The sequence below is a fragment of the Mya arenaria genome, chromosome 13 (assembly GCF_026914265.1).
Source record: "Mya arenaria isolate MELC-2E11 chromosome 13, ASM2691426v1".
NCBI classification, from domain to species: Eukaryota; Metazoa; Mollusca; class Bivalvia; order Myida; family Myidae; genus Mya; species Mya arenaria.
Genome location: NC_069134.1, coordinates 2,592,310 through 2,619,258, shown reverse-complemented (window position 1 = coordinate 2,619,258; position 26,949 = coordinate 2,592,310). Strand labels below are relative to the sequence as shown.

At 35.9% G+C, this 26,949-nt stretch overlaps 1 protein-coding gene across 2 annotated transcripts; it reads right to left on the bottom strand.

The window, feature by feature from the left end:
- Window positions 1–22: 22 nt before the first annotated feature.
- LOC128213829 (multiple epidermal growth factor-like domains protein 11) lies at window positions 23–24,659 on the bottom strand. Of its 2 annotated transcripts, none has more exons than XM_052919888.1 (15): window positions 24,490–24,659; window positions 19,199–19,391; window positions 17,852–18,078; window positions 14,927–16,177; window positions 12,416–12,568; window positions 12,075–12,218; window positions 11,783–11,970; window positions 10,214–10,430; window positions 9,943–10,059; window positions 9,571–9,731; window positions 7,949–8,056; window positions 6,964–7,052; window positions 5,582–5,719; window positions 3,951–4,044; window positions 23–2,713 (listed from the first exon to the last, which is right to left on the bottom strand). In XM_052919888.1, the coding sequence occupies exons 1-15, from the start codon at window positions 24,536–24,538 to the stop codon at window positions 2,216–2,218; spliced, it is 3,627 nt and encodes a 1,208-aa protein (XP_052775848.1). In that variant the 5' UTR covers window positions 24,539–24,659; the 3' UTR covers window positions 23–2,215. The 2 variants fall into 2 exon arrangements, with proteins under 2 accessions (XP_052775848.1, XP_052775849.1); XM_052919889.1 differs by having other exon boundaries at window positions 3,957–4,044.
- Window positions 24,660–26,949: the final 2,290 nt, after the last annotated feature.

The window sequence follows — 26,949 nt, the reverse complement described above, 5'->3', positions numbered from 1 at the left end:
AAATATAGAGAATACAATCATCAATGTTTTAGTATTCCTTTTATTAACAAAACGCTCCGTATAACATCAATCTACAACAAACAAAATACAGTCATGTATTGCAAGTCATAAACAAAAATAGAAAACCAAGCTAGCACTTTAAACTACATGCCAAAAGCTATGCTCAAATATTATTTTTATATTCCATAATTATTCAAGAAACACAGCATTAACCACTGGTCACAAATGTATGTTCCTTAAAATATGTCCAGTTAACACTGGCATAAGTTATGAATAATTTTCAAACATACTTTGTTTGTACAGGGAAGCAATTTATAAACAACAGGTCTCAGAGTTATGGTTTTTAAAATGTAACAAGTCAACATTGGCATAAATTAATGATTCACGTTCATCTCATACTTTTCAAGCTCTGATGAAAAATAAATTCTTTTGCATCACTACCTCAATTAGTATCACAAGCCACAGAGTTATAGTTCTTCAAATGTTCACGAGTTCAATATATTACTGCTCGTAATCGTTGTTTCAATTTTCATTCACATCTTTCAGTACATAGTGCTTCAACTTTTTTTTTATATATATTTCATCTAATCCTCAAAAGCTTGTAATAAAAAGTAAATTCACTTGTTCAATTTGAATATGTTTATACCGGGTTCTACACCTATCGATATTCACATCACAGTTATGTTACTTGTGGTAAAAAAGTGTTACTGTGATGAACTATTTTGAAGTTTTTAGCTGATGTCTTTGGTTTTAAAGTTATTAAGAAAACAATTGGAAACTTACAGAATGCCATGACAAGATGATTACTATAGAGCATCCACAATGAAAATTGTGGGGCCTTTATTGAATATAAAATAACATGTAATAAATTACAGCAACAAATCTATAATCTGAATACTGTCCTTGAACTAATACATTGGAAACTACAGAGACAAGCCCAGTACTTGGTCAAACAATAAACACAGAACCTGTTTAGAGACGCATGGTTAAGGCTATACAGACAAGCAAAGTTTACGAGGGTCACACATAAACATAGTCTGCGTAAAAAATATAACTTCAAACTTGACACTTTCATATATAATTGTTGGATACACATACATGTTAAATTGCGCTGTAGTAATAATTTTCAATAATATCATGGCACAAAAGTATACAAAGTATTTCTTGATTTGCCAAACAAGGGAGATAAAATATAAATACAATTTCATCATTATGCTTTATTTCTTAAGTAATATGGCTACATAGCTGTACTAAATGTCATAGAATTATATCACAAGTGACAATACAGGTCAATACAGGCTGATGTGTCCTATGATACAGTTACAAAATAAATAAGTATTACAGTAAAACTGCAATCGCTCCAGGACGCCGGGGCACAAGCTAAAATCTCTAGTAATCTGATGTTTCGAACGACCATTTTTAGTCTATAATGAAACGTCTTACAATATATTTTTTAAGTCGTCAGTTTCGGCACCGATTATTTATTTATTGCATTGTGGAAATTGCTCACATGCTCAAAAGCTGTCGTATACTTAATGGAAAAGAAAATATAATAAATGAATAAATAGCAAAGTTTATCTTTATAAAAAAAAATCATTTTGTAAAGAAACATCATAAGAATATGATTAAATTCTCATCAATAAATTATCACAATTATCTTCTCAAATGCCCTTATCAAATATTAGTGGTCATGCATAAACGGTGTTAATCTTAATTTTCGAACTACATGTTCCCAATAAATATCTGCTTATTGGAAAACAACCTATGGTAAAAAGCACTTACAGTAAGTCTTACTATAGTATGGCAAATAGTCAAAATAAACTTTCTCCACACATATAAACAATTGACAGATAAGTTTCCAATTTAGTCAAGATATGGAAATGAGGTTATATGGAACTGCCATTTTGAGATTCATTATATTTCTGTCTCAAAGATTTCACTGTCTGCCAACTTGACACTGTTTTCAGTCTGCCTAAATGCCTGGTGAGGAGTGGTGGAAGATGTGCAATCACGGTTTCTTTCAGGTTTATTCATCAAGAAGTTAGCTTGGTAAACTCCTTTATCAGAAGGGTTACTGTAGTGGTTGGTGTATTCATCCTGAAGTTTGTCATTCTTCTGCTTATTGTGTGCTGACAGTTGTCCAGGATGCTCCAGGGGTGCATGTTTCCTCTGCTGATCATTGTGCATCGGGCCCCATTGAGCATGTGGCTGATGTTTAGCAGTTGGGTGATGCTGGGTCTGGGTGGTTGGTTGATGTTGGGTAGTTGGGTGATGCTGGGTCTGGGTATTTGGGCGATGCTGGGTCTTGGAGGTTTGGCGATGCTGGGTCTGGGTGGTTGGTTGATGATGGTCTGGGTGGTTGGGTGATGATGGATGGTTGGGTTTTGCTGGGCAGATGACTTTCCCTGATCATTCTGTGCAGCTCCTGGTAGGAGGCCTTTGGTCTAGCACTTGGTCTGCCGGTAGCACCAGGATTTGCACTGGGAATACCAGTATGTTTGGTAGAAAATGTATCTTGATCACAGGCTTCAGCTTTTATGGAATGTTGGTTTTCATACAATGGAAACTGTTTGTTAGCATACCGTGCACCAAATTTAGGGTTTAGGATTACAGACACATCTTCTTTTGATGTTGGCAGCTGTCTCGAGTTCAATGGTTGTCCATGGCGCCTTTCTTTTTCTAGGGCAGTTTCTTTAGATTCAGACACTCTTCCCTGTGAATATATGAAAAATTGAAATTTCTAGCCATTAACCTAGTTGAAACCTTAGGGTTGAAGTGGATAACCAGTCTTGTAGCCAATATCCATGCCAAATGATTCATTGTCTAGAAAAACAAATACTTCAAATCTCTTTTTAAGCAAAACTCCACTTTAAACAAGAGCTGTCAAGCACACTCAACTATTGCACACCTTTTAAGTTTAAGGAACTGCAAAGTTTAGTGAAACATGCATGGATCACTTTAAAATTGAATTACATGCAAAACCCAACTAGAATTTCTAAGTTAAAAAAGTAAGGGGAAAGATTACAAGTATCTTCCATGGCCGACAATGTAATATACGTTTATCCCGACCCGAGCGTGGGGTGTTTTGCGGAAATAAGGTTAACCTGTGCGAGGGTTGGGATGAACCTATCTTAAATGAGCTGCATTGGTAGGTGCTTTTTCTCCCACCTCAGTTAAACAAAATAAAATAAAAATAAATTGCTGGAACTCTTTTGTGCGTATGAAAATAAATGCGTTTGGATATGTGATAATTTGATGTTGTCATGGATATGCGTGCTGTGATTCAGATTATGTTTATAGTCAAATCTGTCTTTAAATCGTTCAGAGAAGCAGCATTATTTCTTGGATGGTCGTGAAAACATTTTATGGTTCCATTTGAAGTGAGAAATAATTAATTTGCATTCTTAATATTGCCACAAGACAAGGTTTCCATAATGTTACAGACGACAGTAGGGAGGTAATTGTGTGATGACAATAAAAAAGGAGTTCCATATGGGTACTTATTTTATCTTTGCCCATGGGCAAGGTAAGAATTTCCAGCATGCCCAATATTTTGGATTTACTTATCTGAGTTGGGTGAACTGTGTCTCTACCACTGTTTAAGGCAAAATTTTATCCAAGAATCATTAGGTGTGGTGTTTGTTTGTGCCTCTAGTTCATTGCCGTAAGGGCCCTTACCTTGTGCGACTAAACAGAGTTTAATTTTGGTATGCAAAAAAAACTTTTTTCCCACCTCAGGTAAGTAGATCCAAAAATTTGGCCATACTGGAAATTCTAAAACAAGTACCCATATGGAACTCCTTTTTTATTGTCATCACACAATTGGTAATTATGAACAAGGATCAAGTCAACACATAAGCATACAATTTACTATTGTAAGCGCACAATTTCTTCACGTTATTCATTGATATTGCTCCAACATACAAATTAAAAGATCCGTTCAAGCTTACTTCTACCTGAACATCCAGGAGCTGGTTGAGAACTTGCTCTGCATTTGGTCTGTCATCTGGGTAATATTGCCAGCAGCTCTTCAGCACGCAATACCTAGAAAAAAGGTCAAGAAATATTCCAATCAATTTACACATCACGTCAAACCCCATTGGCTAGAACTCGCCTGGCTCGATCTCCTCATTGGCTCGAACTGATTGTAAAGGACAGATTTATATGTACTGATAGTAAGAACTAGAGATTGCTTTTTTGAAAAAGCGCTTGTCTCCCCTATTGTGTGGTCGTAGCTGAGAAAAAATAAATGATAGACATGAAATTTGTTATTTTGGACTGGACACAAACCAACAGTGAAGTTTTGTTTATTCATCCATATAAAAAAGGGAAGAGAAAAGTGTTGTTGATTAATCTTTAAAAATATGAACAAAGTTTGCATTGTATGATGTTCCTGGGCGCAAGCGTTTATTCATTTATTGGTCAGAAACCATTTTTCAGCTAAAAGTCATCGTGAATTGACCTTTGACTTACTGATATCAAAATCTATCGGGGTCATCTACTAGTCACGACCGACTAGCATACTAAGTATGAAGTTCCTGGGTGCAAGCGTTCTTTATTTATTGAGCAGAAACAAAGTGTGATGAACAGACTGACGGACTGACTGACTGTCTAACGGACCAATCACAAAATCAATAGGGGTCATCTACTAGTCATGACCAACTTGCATACCAAGTATGAAGTTCCTAGGTGGAAGCGTTATTTGGTTATTGAGCATAAACCATTTTTAAGCTTAAGGTCACTGCCATCATTTTTTTTTACCTGAAGGTAACCTTGACCTTTGACGTTTTGATCTCAAAATCAATAGGGATCATCTTCTAGTCATGAGCATCTAGCATACCAATTATGAACTTCCTGGACCCAAAGAGATCTTTTGTTATTGAGCGGAGACCATTTCATCACCTCAAGGTCACCTTGACCTTAGACCCACCAATCTCAAAATCAATAGGGGTCACCAACTAGACATGACCAACTAGCATACCAAGTATGAAGTTCGTGGACACAAAGGATCTTTAGTTATTGAGCGGAAACTGTTACTTCACCTCAAGGCGACCATGACCTTTGACCCAGTCATCTACTGGTCATGACTAACTAGCATACAAAGTATGTAATTATGGGTGCAAGCATTCTTAAGTTACTGAGCGGAAACCGTTTCTTCACCTCAAGGTCAAAGTGACCTTGACCTTTGACCTACTGATCTCAAAATCAATAGGAATCATCTACTAGTCTTGAAGAACTAGCATACCAAGTATGAAGTTCCTGGGTACAAGCGTTTTTTAGTTATGATGACTGAATGCCTTACGGAAAGAAACAATATGTCTCTCCATGAATGGGGAAGACATAATTACCGCTTGGCTCTAATTTCCTGAGGCTCGTATTTTAGCTTTTCCCTACGAGTTCGATCCAAGGTGTTTGCGATATAGCAGCAAAATAGAATTAACACTATTGAAGTGCAGCAGCTGCATGTGATGGTCTTGAATTGGATTTTATCCAATCACCAAATGAAATCAAAGAACTGCACATCACCTACTTTACTTTTATAGTAAAACTAATACACTATCATAAAGTTATGATGACATACATGTACATGTGCATATAGGCACACATGGGTGGGCGTGACCCATCAAGCACTGTCTGTCTGTACGTCTGCTCATCTAGACCTGCATACGGGACCTTCCCCACTGACATCACCTCCCAGCATATCAGGCCAAGACCCCATCTGCAAACAGGCAATTTAAACAATTAATAATTGTGAAGTCTAATGTTTATTTAGTATAACTAATGACACAATTCATGACAAAAAGAGTTTTGAATTAACACATATTATACAATAGGAGGACATTACGTTTTACACACATAAAATGGTTGAATTTTGAACTGTGCTTCAGACACGTTACTTTACCTGCAAAATCAAAGAAATTCCTAAAAAGCAGACATGGAATTCTTAAAAAATCCTGAATACAGTCGAACCCCATTGGCTCGAACTCACAGGGACCGGTGAAAATACCTCGAGCCTCGGAAAATTTGAGCCAAGCAGGAATGTTAACGTTTAGTGTAAAGAAATCGGTTCTTTCCATCTAGTTCGAGCCAAAGAGGAATTCGAGCCAAGCGAATTCGAGCCAGCAGGGTTCGGCTGTACCTGCCTAGATACCATGACTTTCAATGGTCACAATAAAGAGGTATGGTGGGATAATAAAAGAAAGCAGTATGACGCATTACGCATACATAAAGTTGGTGCCCATTCTTATTCGTTATTATTACTATACTGCAGACTTGATATGATATTCCATTCCGATGTACATGTACATACTGTATTTACACGGACATAAGTCAACCTCAGCCGTATGTGGAGGGTCTATTTTTGGTTCCATAAGTCAGGATTTTGGATGAACTCTTCCATAAGTTTGTGTGAAATTTAAGGCATTAATCTGGGGTTAATTTGTATAAGGATTTCAGATAATATGTGATAAATTTCAAGAAAAGAAGACAACACAAAACTGAAACTAATTATTATGTTTTATAGTTTTAAGTAACTTTTTATTTCATAATGGTAAATTAACTTTTTATTTCTATATTGTTTAAAATTTGTACGATAGTTGTGTGAGAATGGGACGGTCTCTTTATTTATGAATACTAATGAGATAAGAGCTGCAAGTGCCAAACGACATCAAAGAAGGGTTTACCGATGCTGGCAACTGTTTCATGTTAACTTTCAGCCGACAATCAAACACCTGTTGGTTATTGTGTTGTTACAAAAATAAGAAACTGTAAAATATTTGGACAGATTGCATTGCTGAATAAACACTCAACAATAAACAGATGTTTTGGGATCATAAATCAATACATCAGGAATATATTCTTACAAACCAGGAAGTGTCAGTTGTTTTGTGAATTTGAGTACATCAAATTAAATGCAATCCAATCACTGACCTTCGACTATGGAATATTTAGAAATCAACTTACATGTCGGTCTTGTCTGTGTAATGTGAGTTCAGCAGGGTCTCTGGGGCCAGCCGCATCTTTCCGCCCTCCACCACAAACTCTTCTACTGTCTGTAACATACACATAGAGGAAATATCACATTGATACTCTCACATTCATCAAAACTCATTTTGTGGACATCTTACTGGTAATATAATGAATCAGATGTGGAACCTGGAGTACAAATGTTCACTATCAGAGGCCACACAGTAGTGCCCTATATCTTTACATCTAAACCACCGTCATGGCACCCCCAATCCATATCAATTACAAATGTAGTTCTTGTTCATTTTAGCTGATACCAGAATGTTACAGAGTAGTAATGGTCATTGTTTACTAAACTTGGCAACTTATCGGTATGTTGTAATCTTGTTATTTCAAACATAGAGTAAACAAGAGCACCAACTATCACAAAATATTCTGGTTATTTAACCTGTTTGAGATATTTTGCCCATACACATTATGACCTAATTTGGAGATGATTGGACAAAGGACCCTAAAAAAGTGATCCAACAAGACCAATTTTAAGTAATTTCTAAAACAAAAGAGAATTTAGTCAAGAGACTGACGCAATATTTCTGTTAACAAACTTGTATAAGATATTATTTCAAACACATTGTGACCAAATTTGGTGATGATTAGAATGGGGCTTTTAAAGTTAATGATCGGACAAGACCAACTTTAGGTAATTTCTATATTTAGAGGCCGATAACTCTCCAGTAACTGGAGCGCTATGGCTGGTTATGAAAATTTGATGATGATTGGACAAAGGCTTCTAAAGTTATTAAGATGCTGGATGCTGCCAACCAAAACATATGCCGCAGGTAAAGCACCTTCTATAAAGGGTCATACAAAAAATGATAACCTGTATCAATATGTATGACTTCCTAATTACAGAATCACTAGCTTTTATTTCCTTCTGGTACCATAACTATTTCCAACAAGCATTAGTTCACACTTTTCCTACCTGGGTGTCAGTACCAGAGACCAGCTTTGCCCAGTAGAAGTCCCCCAATTTGGCCTCCCCTGCACCAGTCATGTACACATGGCAGGGCCTCAACTGTCGATGTAGCACCTGGATATGAAATAGAAATTTAAAATAAATTGTTTTTGACTAGGTAATAAACACGGTTAACAAATACTTATTCACTTGTGTAGATACAATAGAAAAAGCATCAACTGCGAGGTTAAGAACAACAAATTTTACGGATAACAAGAGCTGTCACAGAGAAAGCGTGCTCGACTATTCTGCCGCTTTTCAATGTAAGGATTGAAAAGTTTTGGCGAAACATGCATGGATCACTGTTAGATTAGACTTTAATGCAATACATGGTGTGCTGAGATATAAACATAAATGTTGACCCATGCAAAATATTAACGAGAATTTCTAAGTCTAATAATAAAGGGCCATTATTTGCAAAATACAGTTATCTAACTTGGTTAATCAATTAAGTTGGGTGGTTGAATACCATTGTATAAAGTCTCAATGCAATACATCAAATAGTTGCTGAGATATTATCCTATGTGTGCTAACATGCCAGACCTTAACCAGAATTTCTAAGTCACATAATAGAGGGGCAAAAATTATATATTATAAAAGATAGAGTTATCTTACTTGATTAAATAAGAAGGTTAAATAGATGGGAGCCTGTGTGTAAAGTTTCAATGCAATACATGATGTATTCACTGAGGTATTGACTTAAAAGTGGTTACATGCAAAACCTTAACCAGAAGTTCTATGTCGAATAAAAAAGGGGCCATTATTTTAATTTAATGCAAACTGGAGTTATCTTACTTGGTTATTTAAGTAGATGGTTGAGTACCATTGTATAAAGTCCCAATGCAATCCATCAAGTAATTGCTGAGATATGTGTGCTTACATGCAAAACCTTAACCAGAATTTCTAAGTCAAATAATAAAGGCCCATAATTTGCATTATATTCAAAAAAAGTGTTATCTGGGAATACATATCTAATGTTGCAATGCAATACATGATATATTTGCTGAGATATTGACTTAAATGTGGTTACATGCAAAACCTTAACCAGAATTTCTAAGTCGAATAATAAAGGGCAATTATTTTGCATTAAATGCAAACTAGAGTTATCTAACTTGGTTAATTAAGTAGGTTGGATGGTTGACTTCCATTGTATAAAGTCTCAATGCAATACCTCAAGTAGTTGCGGAGATATTAACCTATGTGTGCTTACATGCAAAACCTTAACCAGAATTTCAAAGTCGAATAATAAAGGCCTACGGTATCATTTGCATTATATTCAAATAATTGTTATCTTACTTCCTCAATTTAGTATGTAAGATAGTTGGGAATACATATCCAAAGTTTCAATGCAATAACTGATGTATTTACTGAGATAATGAGTTTAAGGTGCTTACATGCAAAACCATAACCAAGGTGTGATGCCGACGCCGACGCCAGGGTGAGTAGTATAGCTCTCCTGATTCTTCGAATAGTAGAGCTAAAAATGACAGATATTTACAAATGATAACACATCCTATTCACTACTTAATGATAATGATATCTAAATTGACCATACAACAACACTGTGGGGGAAAATATAGGCTGTTTACATGCAGACTGTGCAGATGGCTAAGTGCAGCTGCAATGTCCACACATATCTTGGTCAGTGGAATGACAATGTCTCGGTTGCCTTTACGACCAGGAGGCATGGCTAGCAGAAAGTCATGGAGACTGTTCCTCATACACACATCAAACGCCACACAGAATATACCTTGGGAGACAAGGGAAAAATATTTTTTGGGGAAAATCTTTAGAACCACAACACAAACTAGTATTCAATGGAATTTTGCAAGGAAAATCAACAGTATTGTTTATGCTAAAACAACAGGGTTTTTTTTGTTCAATATCAGTATAATTTATAACCAATAAGTAAATAAAATCAACAAGTTTTATACTCAGACTTCCTAATCAAGACCACTTACTTCTGTTTTGGTATGTTTGTAAGAGCTGTACAACATTTGAGTGTGAGCATGACAGCCTTTGTATCTCAGTCTCATTCATAAGGCGCCTCCAGACTTCCTTGGATTTTGACTCTACTTCTGGAAAGCAAAATAGATGTGACAGATTCTAACAATATCACAAATGGTCACACCACAAAAAAATACCCCAAGATTATTGTAAGAAAACCACTCTAGTTGTTCATATTACCAGATTGACTAAAATCAATACTACAGAAAGAACAATTTTGCTCACCCCCAAGATGAGTGATGCGGACACAGCAATCATGGAAAGTCCCTCCAACCAGCACCTGCCCCTCGTACAGTCTGTGGTGGTGGCTCTCCCTGAGACTCGAACCTGACGTCACCCGCAGACCCGATGTTTCCTCTGCAAGTAGCTTGGTGTCACTGCGGGCACTGTCCCTATCACTGTCCCCTGAACCTGGCTCATCCAGTCCACTGCCCATGGCCTCCTGAATAAACCATGAAATTTCAGCAAGTGCATTAAGGTAAAGTGTAAAACAAAATGAGACACACTCAGTTATGACAAACATGCTTGGGCTCAAAGTGTCTTTTACATAGAAAGTGTACCTCAGTGTAAGATTCAAAAATAATTTATGTAGCTTCATCTTATTCATTGTTATGAAAAAAATAATGTAGAAAATTGTAGCCATAGCATCTTTTTGGAAAAAAAATACCTATAGCACCTTTTTGAAAAAAATTACCTAAGATCTGTACTCACTAAAGTGGCTGTGGGGTCCTTGACGATCCCACCACCTTAAATATGTACTCACAATAGTGGCTGTGGAGAACTTGAAGATTTCAACAACTGAAATCTGTACTCTCTAAAATGGCTGTTGAGACCTTGAAGATCACAACATCTGAAATCTTTACTCACTAAAGTGGCTGTGGAGACCTTGAAGATTTCAACAACTGAAATATGTACTCACAACAGTGGCTGTGGAGACCTTAAAGATCTCAACAACTGAAATATGTACTCTCTCAAGTGGCTGTGGAGACCTTGAAGATTTCAACAACTGAAATCTGTACTCTCTCAAGTGGCTGTGGAGACCTTGAAGATTTCAACAACTGAAATCTGTACTCTCTCAAGTGGCTGTGGAGACCTTGAAGATTTCAACAACTGAAATCTGTACTCTTTAAAGTGGCTGTGGAGACCTTGAAGATCTCAACAACTGAAATCTGTACTCTTTAAAGTGGCTGTGGAGACCTTGAAGATTTCAACAACTGAAATCTGTACTCTAAACAGTGGCTGTGGAGACCTTGAAGATCTCAACAACTGAAATCTGTACTCTCTCAAGTGGCTGTTGAGACCTTGAAGATTTCAACAACTGAAATCTGTACTCTAAACAGTGGCTGTGGAGACCTTGAAGATCTCAACAACTGAAATCTGTACTCTCTCAAGTGGCTGTTGAGACCTTGAAGATCTCAACAACTGAAATCTGTACTCTTTAAAGTGGCTGTGTAGACCTTGAAGATCTCAACAACTGAAATCTGTACTCTCTCAAGTGGCTGTGGAGACCTTGAAGATTTCAACAACTGAAATCTGTACTCTTTAAAGTGGCTGTGGAGACCTTGAAGATCACAACATCTGAAATCTGTACTCACAACAGTGGCTGTGGAGACCTTGAAGATTTCAACATATGAAATCTGCACTCACAAAAGTGGCTGTGGAGACCTTGGAGATCTCAACAACTGAACAATGTACTCACTATAGTGGTTGTGGAGACCTTGAAGATCCCAACAACTGAACTCTGTACTCGCTGTGGAGACCTTGAAGATCTCAACATCTGAAATCTGTACTCACAATAGTAGTTGTGGAGACCACAGCTGGCTCAGGTTCATTATGTGAAGTCTTCTCGTGGGATTTCCTCCTCCACCAGTAGAAAATGGCCACCAAGACTATGATGACCAGCACCACAGAAACACTCACACCAAGGGCAATGGCAAGGTTGGATCTCTCAGCCGTATTCATTTGGTGGCTTCTTTGGGAACCTGCACAAAGTAGTTTTAAATAAATCTTTTTTTTTATTATCACACTTATCAAAGAAGTTTGAATGTGTGGTTGAAGGTTGTGAGGATTTACAATCTTCACTTACCCTGTAGGCACTTTGCCCCTGTCCATCCCACCTCACATCCAGCAGAGAGGGGGCAGTTGCCATTGATGATGTTACATGGGTTTGAGTCCTTGCAGTGGCCACATGTTTCCCGACAACCCTCGCCCCACCATCCCGGCAAGCAGTCTACATACATAAATTCATATGAGCGAACAAAAATCACAAGATAAATGTACATTGACTTGTTTATATTACATTCAATTTAGAAATTATTAACAACACATTATCTATGTATTTCATTTATATTATTAAGATGTAGACGAAGCTCTTGGGAAATAATACTCAAAGGTTTGACAACGCTACTTTTTCATCCTGTAACTAACCATCAGTGCAGATGCTGCCATATTTGCCGATCCCGCAGGTGATGCAGTGTCCAGTCTTGCGGTCACATGACTGGTTCACACATGTCACCGGACACAGCTTGTCACACTGAGTACCGTACATCACCACATCCAGGCACCCATACACACATGAACCTACCCAAGTCAACGTGTAATGCAAGATAAAGAATATCTTGAGAAAAACTTCTTTTAAATGGTACATTGGGATTTAGTAAAAGCTTATTAAACACTTACAAAACATTAATGACATCATATAATAAATGATTTAGAAGTGAATACAATAAAAATGTAATTAGTGCCTATCAAAAGCAATAAAAAAATCACATTTAAAAAAATTGAACAAGAAACTCGATGTGACAAAACCATGTTTTTAAAGCAACTGTACACCAGATGCTCAATTTGCAAGAAAAAAAGAAAATTGTCGAAAACTGACATAAATTTGGTATAAATGTGTTTGATGCATTGAAACTTACTAACTGAAGTACCACATAGTTTACAATTTATTTTAGTTTAGCAGTTATTTTGTATTTTTGCAATTTCAAAGATTACTCGGTAAAGTACACTCAAAGAGTAAGACCCACTTTCCGTTTCACTCCGCGGATTTTCGCGGACTGCCGGCCAACACAATGATTTTATCGAGTGTCCATGTTCCTCGGGGTTTGAATTTAAACTAGTCATAGCTATTTTTAGTTTAGCTACCAATAATATATAGTATATTCTACATTGTAATGATCATGCACTTGATGTCAGAGGTCATGGTTCAGAATCTTATAAATAGTCGGCTGCTTTATGATGCAACAAAATTAGTGGCAATACTTTAATGATTCAATGTTTATTATTCAAGACGAGGAAAGTGGGTCTAACTTGTTGAGTGTACTGTATGTCTACCTAGTAAAATTAATCTCTAATGCGTGATTGGCTAGTCGATGTTATCACATAATATTACCAAGTTAGGTATATATCTTAAATATACCACTTGTTTTGAGTTAGCCCTAGTAGCACAGTGGATACAACGCTTGACTGCAATTTTGGCGACACGGGTTCGAACACGGTCTCTGACACAATTTTTTGTTTACATTAACTGTTTTTACAATAATGATATCAAAGCGCAACACATTCTATTAGATAATTGTCCTGAGATTCTATGATCGAATAAATTATCACACGATAAATGTGACCTTGACCCTAGGGTGCCCAAAGGCAATCCAATGAAAGGTCTTCATAAACTTGTTCTATATATCAAGTTTAGTCACACTATGTCAACCCTTATTCAAATGTTTCAGTACTAACCATCTTTCTATTTTTAGCAACAGTGACCTTGACCTAGACCATAACTCTCCAGCCCAAAACACAATCTCAGGAGAGGTCTATATAAACTCTTCCTATATACCAAGTTTGGTCACAATATGTAGACCTTTACTAAAGTTATTCAATATCAAACATTTTTCTATCTATAGTAACTTTGACCTTGTCCTTGATCCTAGGGGCCTCAAATGAATTTCCATGAAAGGTCTCCATAAACTTTTAGCATATACCAAGTTTGGTCAAACCTAGTTAAAATTATAACATACATATTAAGGTGACATTGACATTGCCCTCCCACCAGCCTGCCCGAACAAACAATGACGCAAGTCATTCTAATAACTTGATTTTCCTTTAAAGTTTATGAAAACCTTGTTAAGAATATTAAAATGTCCCTGTCAAAAGAAATTCAAAGAAAAATAAAAAATAAATCCATCAAGGGCCATAATTTGCATTTAGGGTTAAACTGGAGTTATGTGACCTTATTGTAAGATTGTGGTCATTAATTGTGCAATTATTAATTGCAATGAATGAAGGGTAAATAAGTTTTTTATTAAAATCCCAACTTGCACTAACCCTTAAACTTTAACCTAAGTTTCTTAGTCAATCAGCGGCCATTACTTGTATAAAGGATAATATGGAGTTATCTTACCTCATAATGTAATGGCCCTGAACAACTGTGTGAAGTATTCAGTGAATTATATGAAGGGTATTGAAGTTATTAGTGAAAACCCTAACTTGCCCTAAAACTTTAACCTAAGTTCCTAAGTCAATCATGGACCATAACTTGTTTAAGGATAATATGGAGTTATGTAACCTCATTGTGTGATGGTCCTGAACAAATGTGTGAAGTATTAAGTCAATTGAATGAAGGGTATAGAAGTTATTAATAATTATCCCAAACTGCCCTCAACTTTAACTCAGTTCCAGAGTCAATCAGGCAGTAAGTTGTAAGTGAAAATCCCAACTTGCCCTAAAACTTTAACCTGACACCGATGCCAACGCTAGGGCGAGTATTAAAGCCCTCCTTATTCTTTGAATAGTCTAGCTTAAAAACAGATTAATACATTTAATAAAAACATTAATTCAAATGAAGAATATTTTAGGGTTCTTACTTCTGTCTCATCTATCCATACAAGTTCATACCCGCTCTGTTATTTGAAAATAAACAGGCCATGCCTACCCCCTTACCTAATTCCTTCGAACAAACACCACCCGTGCAAGTAGAGCTACATTTCTTGTCACACTTCGGCCCAAAGAAGCCGGCCGGACAGTCGCCCACACAGATACCAGATTGCTCACACTCCAATTCACATTTCCCTGAATCATCACATTTGTTGTCCTTGCAATGTTTGTTTGCATCACAGGTTATACTGCAAAGCGGCCCATAGAATCCTGCTGCACAGCCTAGGAAACATTCCCCTGTGTCCATGTCACACGTTCTTTTATAGGCAAGCTGGGAACGAACACAGTTCTTGGGGCATAAGTGACACAGCTTGCCGTAGTTGTGGATTTCGCAGCCAGAAATGCACATCCCTGTATCCTGATCACAGCTGCCCCCACAACCACCTGGACATGTGGTGGAGCAGTTGTGACCGTAAAATCCATTCTGGCACGGTCCATCACAGGAACCGTTCACCTTATTGCAGTATATGTAGTTGTTGGAGATGTAACCCTTAGGTGAGCAGTTAGAACTGCATTTCAGTTCACAGACCCTGCCGTATCTGCCTGGTTCACAACTGGCACAGCCAGCAGTGACATTGTATGAGGCACAAGTGTCAGATGAACAGTAGTTGGGGCACAACCGGTCACATCTATCAGAAAACCAGCCATACTTACAGACACAATTGCCAGTATCCGGATCACATTCCCCATTGTCACAGCCACTGTTACATTCCCACTGGCAATTGTCACCATAGTAACCAGCCTTACAACCATTTTTACAAGTGCTTTTTAACTCATAACAGAGGTTGTCTTTACAATTCTCAGGACATATTGTACAGCCACCATCATTCACATAGTAGCCAGGATTGCATCGCACGCACAGTTCTGTGTTCATGAACCCGAGGGCACACTGTGCACAGTTGTTCACCTTACACTCCAGATTACAGAAGAAGTCTTTTCCATACCAGCCAGCCTCACAGCCTTCCGGACAGTCCCCGGTACTCTGGCTGCAAGTCCCGATACAGTGGCGGTCATCGCAAGAGTTACACACTGCCCTGTTCTGAGCAGGATAAAAACCAGATTGACACACTTTACACTTTGTACTTGAGCTGCAGTTTAAACAGTTCATAATAGTGCATTGCTTATCACATCGGTTTCCAAAGTATCCTGATCTACAGTGTGTGCAGTCGCCAGTCTGTGTGTTGCAATCATTTGCTCCGTTCAAACAGTTGCTGCTGCACGCAGTGCACACTTCTCTTTCACTGTCCCAATAATATCCTAAAAATAATGAAATAATAAAGACTCAAACACTCAAATGCAGCATTAAAATATTGGAAATGGTAAAGTTTGTCACATATAATGATGTACACTTTAAATGCCTTTTCTTCATCATCAAAGTTATATCAGTTATCACCAATAAACTACGGTATCTAGAATTTGATGCCATACAGGGACAATCGTGATACCAATACATGACATTTTACGAAAATATATGCCAAAACTCGGCCAAATACAGCTTACCTCGGACAAATAACTTGTCCAATATGAAATCACCTAAATAATAACGCTATATTTTAAATCAACTATTGCACATTTGACGTGATACGAGGACAATCGGGGTACCATTTCCCGACAACTGTAGACAAATTATTCCAAAGCAAGGCCAATATCAACCAAACTCTGCCAATGTCAACCAAACTCTGCCAAAATGAGTTTACTCCATTTTGATCAACTACAATACTCGCCAAATTTTCATTGGCTGTCGATACCTGCCTCTTATAAATATGAGAAATATGCGGGAAATTATTCAATAAGCCATTTTGTTTTTTCTTTTCTGTTTTAAAAAAATTGTGCTTTGAGTAAACCTATTTGGAACTCCTAGCCTATTGGGTGTTTGCACAAGGCGTGTTATTGTGTCCTTGTGCAGCACCCTGTGAAGTTCTATGACCTTGTTTACAATGACATGTGTTGTTTTATGATCTCAGATGTGCTTAATTGACACTAATTGGAACTAGTTGATATTAAACGGATTGATCATTAATCCGTAGGAATTGATCGTCTAATCACAAGATAAGGGTCGTGCAATCAAAGCTATTAATGACCAATCATATTTTTTATGAATATGCATGAAGAAATTATTGCTATCTGAACAATAAATACAAAAACAAATTTGTTTATCTTTTCACTTTTCAATAAAATACTTATTTCATATTTTTCATACGATATGTAAACATGTTTAGTTTATTGATAAATAAAAAAAAGTACACGCATGTAAATAAAGAAAAATCAGATCATCTTTTTCTCTTCTTATCTTTTCCGCAATTATATCCTTCATTACAAAACACCACAGAAATTGCAGGTATTGCATTAAATCAAACAATGTAATGAAATAAAATTACAATCGACTATCAAATAATCAAAGAGTGTTTTAACATGAAACCTGCTGATAAATAACAAACTCGAAAGCACGTGGCAGTAACCAAGCAACCACCTCGGCCGAAGTGACTATCATATTCGCGAGGTGTTTATGTGGTATTCATCATGAGTTTTATGACGTAAAATGAGTTGTTTAGCTTTGATTATAACATTATAAATTATTAATACTGAGAAAGAATAAATGAAAAAGTGAAATTGCCATATGACGAATTATAAATTAAGTGGACAATTATGTCAAATAACAGAAGGTGGGTGACATATAATAGGAAATTTGCTTATTATGAAAACAATTTGATCCGGATAGTATTCGAATACTTGATACGAATATCCGGATACCGATTCGGTATCCGGTTTCCATCCCTTATTAAAACAGCGCTTCCTTTATCAACTCATCATTTAGAAGAAGCAAGAATTTTAACTTGTAACATGGCTGTAAAGTTGCATTTTTTAACATTGCCGACTATAATAAACCAATCTCTATTATGAGGTGAATTATTATGAAGTGTGTGAAGTTACCTTCATGACATTGGTAGCACTCTTTATTTTTGTATGTAGATATCCGACAGTGATTACATCGCTCTATTGTACAGTTGTGATGGTCACACCTGGGGCCTTCCCAAAATGGCTTACATCCGAACAAACAGTTACCGTAGAAGTCACATGTGTCGTCCATGCTGCTAAACCCCTTGCAGTTTGTGTTACAGGGTATGTTGCAGAGAGGGCCATATTGTCCTGCATAACACCTGAACAAGGATAATTAAATAAAACATATACCAGACATCAAAACTCCAGCAAGCACACAAATGTCACAGTTGTTTCCTAAAGAAATCAATTGTTTTCTTATGAACCCTGTTGATAAGTCTGAACCAGAAATTTTGCACATTTAGTTATGTCACTTTTACTCTGTTGATAAAACATGAGAAATGAGAAAGGTAGCTTGAATATGATGATTATCATGAATAAAACTTATAGGCTGACAGAGTGCTATATTTTAATACAAGAGAACAAGACTTAGTGAAAATATGCTGAACCCATTCAATAACCTGTTATAAAGTGTTTGATAAGCTTTAAGCAATAAAATGTCACTATAAACCGATTTGCTATTTAGCAACTATTTAGCGCATACCGTATACATCCTATTAAACATGCAGGGCACATAGACAAGAACCGCTTTTTGAAATCCACTAAATTCTAGTGAAAAAAATGAAATAACATTCAGTATCTGCTGCATCATAGCTGTTTATATACAATGTTGTGTAAGTCAATAAAATGGTCCACTGAAAACATGGCTTCATTTTTTTTATACACAAAATACCGATATGGCAATTTAAACACCACTTTCCGTGTATGCATGACGCCAATAGGTGCCCTAAAATGGCAGCCGTAAAAATGCTATATGCATAGGAATTAAGCACATTTTCTTAGGTTAAGGTATTCATTGCTCATGTCACAGAATTGGAAAATAGGCCCAAAGAAAGACAATCGGCGCTACTATTGTTGCATGCTTGTTTTAAAGGACATTTACAGTATTTTGAGAAAAAATGGTAATTTGACCAGCAAGAAATTTCAAATATAGTTGCTATGTCTTTTCTAAGTCATTTGTGTAAACAGATTGTGTAAGAATAGAAACTGACATGGCGTCACTCACTGACAATACATCATGAAAATGACAGCATTTGGTACTTTGGTAAATGCATCTCATGAATAAATGTAATGTAAATGTCAGAGACTATCACAGATCCCGCGAATATTATGCGCCAGATATCAACAATTGACGCACTCAATATGACATAAAATATGACAATAATTTTGTATATATTAAACTGTGTAGGTCTATTTTATTATATATTTATAGGTACTAGCCTTGTACATTCTTCAAGGCCTCCATTGATGATACACTCCTTGCAGCTGGAGCGTGAACATGTCCTGTTACATGTGTCCCCTACCCAGCCAGGCATACAGCCAAAAAGGCAGGAGAACTCCTCACCTTCCTGTACACAGTGTTCCGAAAGGCCATACAAACAGTTGGAACACCCTACGTTTGCCTGGCAAAGACCTGAAAAATAAAGCAGGTATACATGTAAACTGATAGCTGATTTTGTTCTATATTGGACTTTTGATGCCAGACATATGTCTGACCTCAAGGATTTTGAGCAATTTCCCAGCACTTGGGCTGAGTTTATATAGATAACACAATTTTGAGTTTGTCTAAATCCCTTTGGTTTGCCCATGTTGGGTTTTAATTTTCATTCCTGGTTGAACCTCTTCTGATTTCTTTTTAGTTTGGTTGTTATACTCATTTATTCAGTAAAACTGTGATAATTCTTACAGACGATAATTCAAGAAATGCAAATTGGTCGAGGTCGGCTGCTATGACCCAACCTTTATTCCTTCTATTTTCATATCAAATATTCTGACTGTGACTTGAAACCTAAATAAGTTAAGCACCCAGGTACCATTGCCATTCCCAAATACACAAAATCTGAGGAATAACTCAAGGTCATAACTTCACACAAATTTCCTGAAGAAGTGTTCCATAATAAACAAACAATTGACAAAATTTCCGCAAGTTGTTAACATTGCAATGACAGATGAAAGGAAAATGAATGAGGTTTAAATCCTATAAGCACCATTTACGCAAGACCAATGCTAATTATTAACAACATTTGTTAAGATAATGTTGAGAATTTAATTATAAGAAACATTATGAGTAATTAACTAGAGATTGCTTTTTTGAAAAAGCACTTGCCTCCCCTATTTTCTGGTCGTATCTGAGAAAAAAATAAATGATGGACATGAAATTTGTAATTTTGGACTGGAGACAAACAATAACAGTGAAATTTGATTAATTCACCCGTATTAAGTAGTGAATATCTACTTCGACCTTGACTTTTGACCTACTGATCTCAAAATCAATAGGGGTCATCTATTAGTCATAACCAACAAGCATACCAAGTATAAAGTTCCTGGGTGCAAGCATTTTTTTATTAATTGAGTGGAAACTGTTTCTTCACGTCAAGGTCATGGTAACCTTGAACTATGACCTACTGATCTCAAAATCAATAGGGTACATTTACCAGTCATGACCCATGAACTAGCATACCAAGGATGAAGTTCCTCGGTGCAAGCATTCTTAAGTTATTGAGCAGAAACTGTTTCTTCAACTCAAGTTCATGACCTTGACCTTTGACCTACTGTTATCAAAATCGATAGGGGTCATCTACTAGTCATGACCAACTAGAATACCAAGTATAAAGTTTCTGGACCCAAAGAATCTTTAGTAATTGAGCTGAAATTGTGTTTTTTTCACACAAGGTCACAGTGACCATGACCTTTGACCTAGTGACCTCAAAATCAATAGGGGTCATCTACTAGTCATGACCAACTAGCATACGAAGTGTGATGTACAGACTGAAGGACAGGGCAATAACAATATGTCTCCCCATTTACAGAGAAGACATATATACATGTTACCCTACCATAACAGGTAAACATTGAAACTTCTGGAAATAGTCACTTTTTTCACTTTGCTTAGCAATATGGCAATAAAATACTATGCAAATTATATAAATTTATGGCTTATTTTCGAAATCAATTAATTTTATATCAAAACATGCCAAGTAGTATTAAACCGACATATATATAAATAAAAGCATTTCATAAAAGACTAAAATGAAAATTAAGGATAACTCAAAACATCAATTCAAGGTTTTAGGGGGATATATCTGTAAAAATATTTGTTTAAAGCATAACAGGTGTTTAAGTTAAATCTTACGATGGTTTAAAATTCCACTAAATTTGCTTTTTAATATTACCTTTAGGCCACAACAAATTGATCATTTGTTCTACAGATTTTGCCAAAAAAAAGTAGGAGCGAGCGAGTCTGGCTGGTGAGTCCATAGCCAAGTCAGTTATTAGTAAGGCAAACTCCAGGTTGAAGTTCTGATACAGAAAAAGTAAATTCTTAAATATGCACACTAGAAAACTCTTGGTTATGTCCCTTATACAGTGCCACTATGACTATGCTTGTTCCTTTTGGTATCCAGGTCTTACCCAGTCACTTAAAAATAAACTCCAGACTACCCAAAATAAGATGATCAGGTTTGTTTTAAAGATGAATAACATGTCTAATGTTGGTCAAGAGCAATTTCTAAGTTTAGGTTGGCTACCCGTGTCAAAAAGGGTAGAGCAAATTATGCTTTGTCATGTCCATAAGATAAAGAATGGCCTTGCCCCTGAGTATCTTGGTGAACATTTCAAACTGCTAAGTGATGTGCACGGTTGCCGTACAAGGTCTAATAAGGTAGCTCAGCCAGTGTCTGATCATTTTGCGGATAGTTTTACCTTTGTTAACACTGGTCGTTTCTCCAAGCCTAAGGTTGGCAGTTTTGGGGCAAAGACATTCACAAATAATGGCATGAATTTGTGGAATAGTCTTCCTCAAAATATAAGGAATATTTCAAAACTTAACCATTTCAAGTCTGCCATCAAACAGTACCTATTGCAGTCTTAAAGATCATTTTAAATTTTTATATTTAGCTATCATAATAATTTCATTTTTATTAGCATGTAGGTTTCTTATTCATACGTATTTCTTTATATCTTATCATATCTCATTGTGATATTAATAGAATAAATTTTTATTTTTACCTATCATAATAATTTCATTTTTATTAGCATGTAGGGTTCTTATTAACACGTATTTCCTTATATCTTATCATATCTCATTGTGATATTAATATTGCTTTACAGTATTGCCATTTTGAATGGCATTTTTTTATTCCATACATTATTATCTCAAGTCTTCTGTTACAATACCTAGGCCATGAAAGCAGTGTAATAGGCTATGAATGCAGAGTAATAATGTTAATGAGTTCTGTGATATAATGTATGCAATTAATTATCTGTGATATAAGATTATAACTTGTCTAGATTTATTATCCTTTTACTTAACAATTTTGCTAAACTACATGACTATTCCATGGTTACTGCCACCAATTTTTCAAGGACCACAATGGAAATAAGTGAAAATCATTTTTCTCTTTTTTGTGTCATCCTTGGTATTGTGTGTGCATTTCATGGTTTCTATTGTCTATGCATTGATAATGATATGTTATAATTTGTCTGCATTATGACGTGCCATGTAATGTTCATGTCTTTTTACCGAATAAACCTACTACTACTACTAGCGAAAATAAAATAAAAATACTTTTTTTTAAATTTAAGGCAAATCAGAGGCGAACGAAGAGAAAAATTTAAAAAAAAAAAATGTATATTTCTTACCAAATTTATCATACAACTATGTTAAGAAATGCTTTTTAATTGTAAAAAAGGTTCTCAGTCATAAATGAAAAGGTTTTGATTGTATCACATGAAAATCTGTCTCAATATTTAACAAATGGCAATAAGATCCAATGCTTTACTATTAACTTTTTTTCATCAGCAATTTAAATGTGGATATTATTGTTAAGACAGCATTCCTGTCATTATTCGAAGACAATTTTTTTTTATTTGACCACGAACCTTTGGTTTATAGGTCAGTGCCTTGAAAAAGAATAACATGACAGCCTCAATAGCTTCAATGCCTGTAAGAAACAGGCCACTTTAAGAAATTAAGTACTGTAATGCACCAGTCAATTATAACCACGCCCCACCCCAGGTCCGGGGAATAGTGGGGACTTTGACTTTCGGTCCAGCCAAGCCCGGGCAAAGTCCTCGTCCTGCAGGGACGATCTGCTCGTGAAACCCCTGCCAAATGCCCAAGCACCCAAGGGACTCTAGGTAAGGCCCATTCAACGCTATATTTGGCTGGAAGACAAAACCACCGTATTAACCCGGCGCTGCAGGGCCACCTGGCAGGTAAAAACATGGGCCATTTCCCAGGCTATCCCCCTGGACCGGGGGGGGGGGGGGGGGGGGTATTATATGTGTAAATACAGACTGTTTTTAAAACATTTTTTGATCTGTTTATAACACTCATGAGTATATTAATACTAAGAAATGCATTTTAGAATTAAAAAAAAAAAACTCACGAAAACATGATTAATGTCGTGTGTCCTGCGTGTATTTGAATAGAAGTTTGCACTCAAAATCTGATTTAGTTATTATTTAGCACTAAATTTTGAGTACAAAACAATGAATTACACATTGATAATTATTGCCTTCGACGCTGTGAAACTTCTGCTGTTTACTGAAGACTATAATCCATTAACTATGACACTGATTTTCACTTAAAACGTGTATTTTCATTACGAAAACTGATGTAGTAAACTGAAAATAAATACCGGAAATGAATAACAATGGTGCGTCCTGCAAAATATGCCTGACAAAAAAGATTGTCAACAATAATCAGCTGTTTTGTGGTTACCCGGACTTGATTTTGACTGGACACGAGGAAAGTTTGCTCGCAAAGAATGTGAAACATGGAAATACCTTCAAAAAAAAAGACGAAGTCGACTTTGCAGGTTTAAATCTCAAGTAAAATCAAATCAGAAAATATGGGGAAATTCAGAAGTACACAAAAAAAAAATCTGCGCGACCAAATAATATGTGCGGGCGCAAAAAAGAGGTGTTTTTTTTCTTTTTTTCGAATTTTAGGTGCGGCAAATCCGACGAACAAATGATCAATTTGTTGTGGCCTTATATATAAAATTTATATAATATAAAAGACTAATTGATCATTAAAAAGTTCACTCCGAAAAACCATGAGGCAGCAAAGTGACAATAGTTGTGACTCAAACATCCTTTAATTAGATTAATTATTTGTGAAGCCAGTATGTAAGTCTTCCATTTTTGTTGGAACATCATTCATGGCGGATCCATGGTCTAGTGGTAAAACATGTAAGTGTCAATCAAAGGGCACAACTAAAAAATACTTAATGTTTTTCATGAGGGACGTACAATTGGCGTCCTGTGCTACATGTATACACTGGTGCAGCTTTAAGAACCCGGGTAGCTGTTACAAGGGTAACATTATGTCTGTACACTATGCTCAAAAATCCTTTTAAAAGTAACAATACTATGTCATGAGAGCACTCTCCGAATGGGCCTTACCCGAATGCAAGTATAAATAAACTCAAAACCTAAGGCTAAGAAGATAGGCAGGTAAGTCAAACAGGAAGTTGCAACATCTTACAATTTAATAATACACTTACCCAGAGTAAAATTTAGCAGGACTAATATGGTCAAAACTGAGTACGGCATTATATCAATGTTATGTGAAAAGATGTTTTACATATTTGAGGACAATTAATGGAGTTTTCGATTAAATATACCATGTTTACAACACCTGTCATTTTACGTGTTTACAGGTAATAAGTGCATTGTTAAAAATGATCTTGTAAAATTCAGAATGGTTACATACGACTATTATCTGGGCGATACTATTTCCCGGTCTCTCCTCGTAAAATCCGGTCTCATAATTCCCGGTTCATAACTTATGGCCCGAGGCGACGGATTGTGTTGCCGATGTTTGTTAAACTAATTTTACAATCTTATTTGCTTTTATATGTAACAAAATAGAATAACATATATAAACATTATGTCTTAATTTATGCAATTTGTTATAGGCCTAAACTATTTATGCAATTTGTTAAAGGTGTAGAGAAAGATGCGATGGCAATAAAAATGTTCATTTTTTTTAAATAAAGGATTAAGGACGGCTAGAGTATGAAGAAACTTAGAATTGCACGTTTTAATTTGTGTTTTGTCAAGTTGGTTTATTGTTTTTCTCTTCTGTTTAAAAACAAACACACATAATATTGTTTAAGCAGTCCAGCTATGAGTGTGCACGGTTCTCTTTGAAGCATTGTGTAAAAATAATGATTACAATTGAAAACGTTTCCATGGTTGCATATCCGACCCATGCATGTCGTTACGATAAGATATGTTTATTCCGTAAAACATTATACAGTGTTCATAGCACGTAAACAAGTAAATCAATGAATGGTGAAAAAGTACACAAGATCTACAACTAGATGAAGAGTGTTTATATGAAGTTGCGCCATACTTAAGTAAGAAAAACATTACGTCTCCATTTTTCGTATATATTTTTTTGTGCTATTCGCTTACATTGAATAAATTCGAATACCTTCGTCATTATTACACAACTTTAGCAGAATATATTTTATTTGTCAACTTTAAGTTTGCAATAAATCTCTAACTGTTTAAGAAATCTGACGCTGATTATTTTTGAATTTGGTTATATGTTATTATCGTATTATTTCTTAACTTTACAAGACCCTTTGCATAACAATCATTTACTATAATAAACAACCATATTTTTAAGGTATGAACCGAACAGAAGCCGTGCGTGTGTAATAAAACTGGCTTATCCATTTATCATGTCCTTAACGATCGAGGGACATGCGCTAATCTCTGACACGCGTTGTATATCGCATTTACACCTTTCATGGTATGACATTATTGTGTATTGTCATAAACCTGTTATGAAGAGTTCCTTGACAATAATAATAGTAAGTATAGTAATGATAAATAAACTACTGAAATATTTGGAAGGCTATTTTACAAATGAAATATAACTTACAAAATACAATAATCTTTATTTAAAGTCGTCATGATCGTTAAAATAGAATTGCCATTAAATAGCCAGCAATATGTATTATTTCAAACTCATCACATTAAAGTTTGACTTAAAAATGGACGTTCCAAATCTGCCTAGAAGTTTAAGATTTCCATAGAGATCTTTTGGCACTAAAAACTGAACATGGGGCATCCAACACGAAATGGTTCTAAAGACACTCGTGGCTTCACTATGAAGAGGTGAACTGTGCCAATTAGTTATTTAACATACATTGTGAGACTGTGTAAATATGAATATTGAAAGAGAAATAAATACTGGTGTTTATAATAATTTATGATTGCACAATTATTAACATATCGCTGTTGCTTACAATGTTATTTCAACCGAAAAAGGGTTCAGATAAAAACACGAAAATAAAACCTGAACTCACAGGAAATCGAGTCCTTCAATGCTTAAAATTGAAATAAAATCTCGACGGGAGGGGACACCCCTCCCCAGCATACCCCTTCCGCGGCCCCAATGTCAATTTCCTTCCTACGCGCCTGTTTACAACAACCGTCAAATGGACATGCCTGTCTTTGCAATTGCGAATGCTGTAGAATTTTGTTTTAAGAATGACTGTGTAAATACTTATGCCAAACTCGTTGTCAGTGAAATGAGGGAACATCTAGTCAGTCTAGAAAACATAAAAAAACTGTTTCATAAAGAAAATGAAAAGGCGCGATCCCTCAGACTTTAAAAAAACAAACCATTCTGTTTATGTGAAATGCTAGAATTCGTCGATAGTGATTTGCGAAAATAGAACATGCAGGAACTGGACGTGGCACTGCATCTCTTGTAACAAAATCAATAATTAAACAAAACAAAAATGTTAGAATTTATGAAGTACTGAGTTAACTTACACATTTGATTTACATGAATTCTTGCATTTCTATTTATATTACTATTATCAAAAGTTTACTTATAACTGAATTTAATAAGGAAAAAAAACACAATGTGTTTGTTATTCATTACATTAATTTTAGAACATGTGCATATATTATGTTTTTATCTTTGCCTTAATTTATTTTTT

Bases quoted from the DNA above. Each gene is read 5' to 3' on its own strand.
- LOC128213829 (XM_052919888.1), bottom strand. From the start codon at position 24,538: ATGCCGTACTCAGTTTTGACCATATTAGTCCTGCTAAATTTTACTCTG. The intron at 18,079-19,198 runs GCTAGTACCTAT...ATCCTTGTTCAG, and splicing joins GGCCTTGAAGAATGTACAAG to GTGTTATGCAGGACAATATG. The intron at 2,714-3,950 runs GTAAGCTTGAAC...ATATATTCACAG, and splicing joins TCCTGGATGTTCAGGTAGAA to GGAAGAGTGTCTGAATCTAA.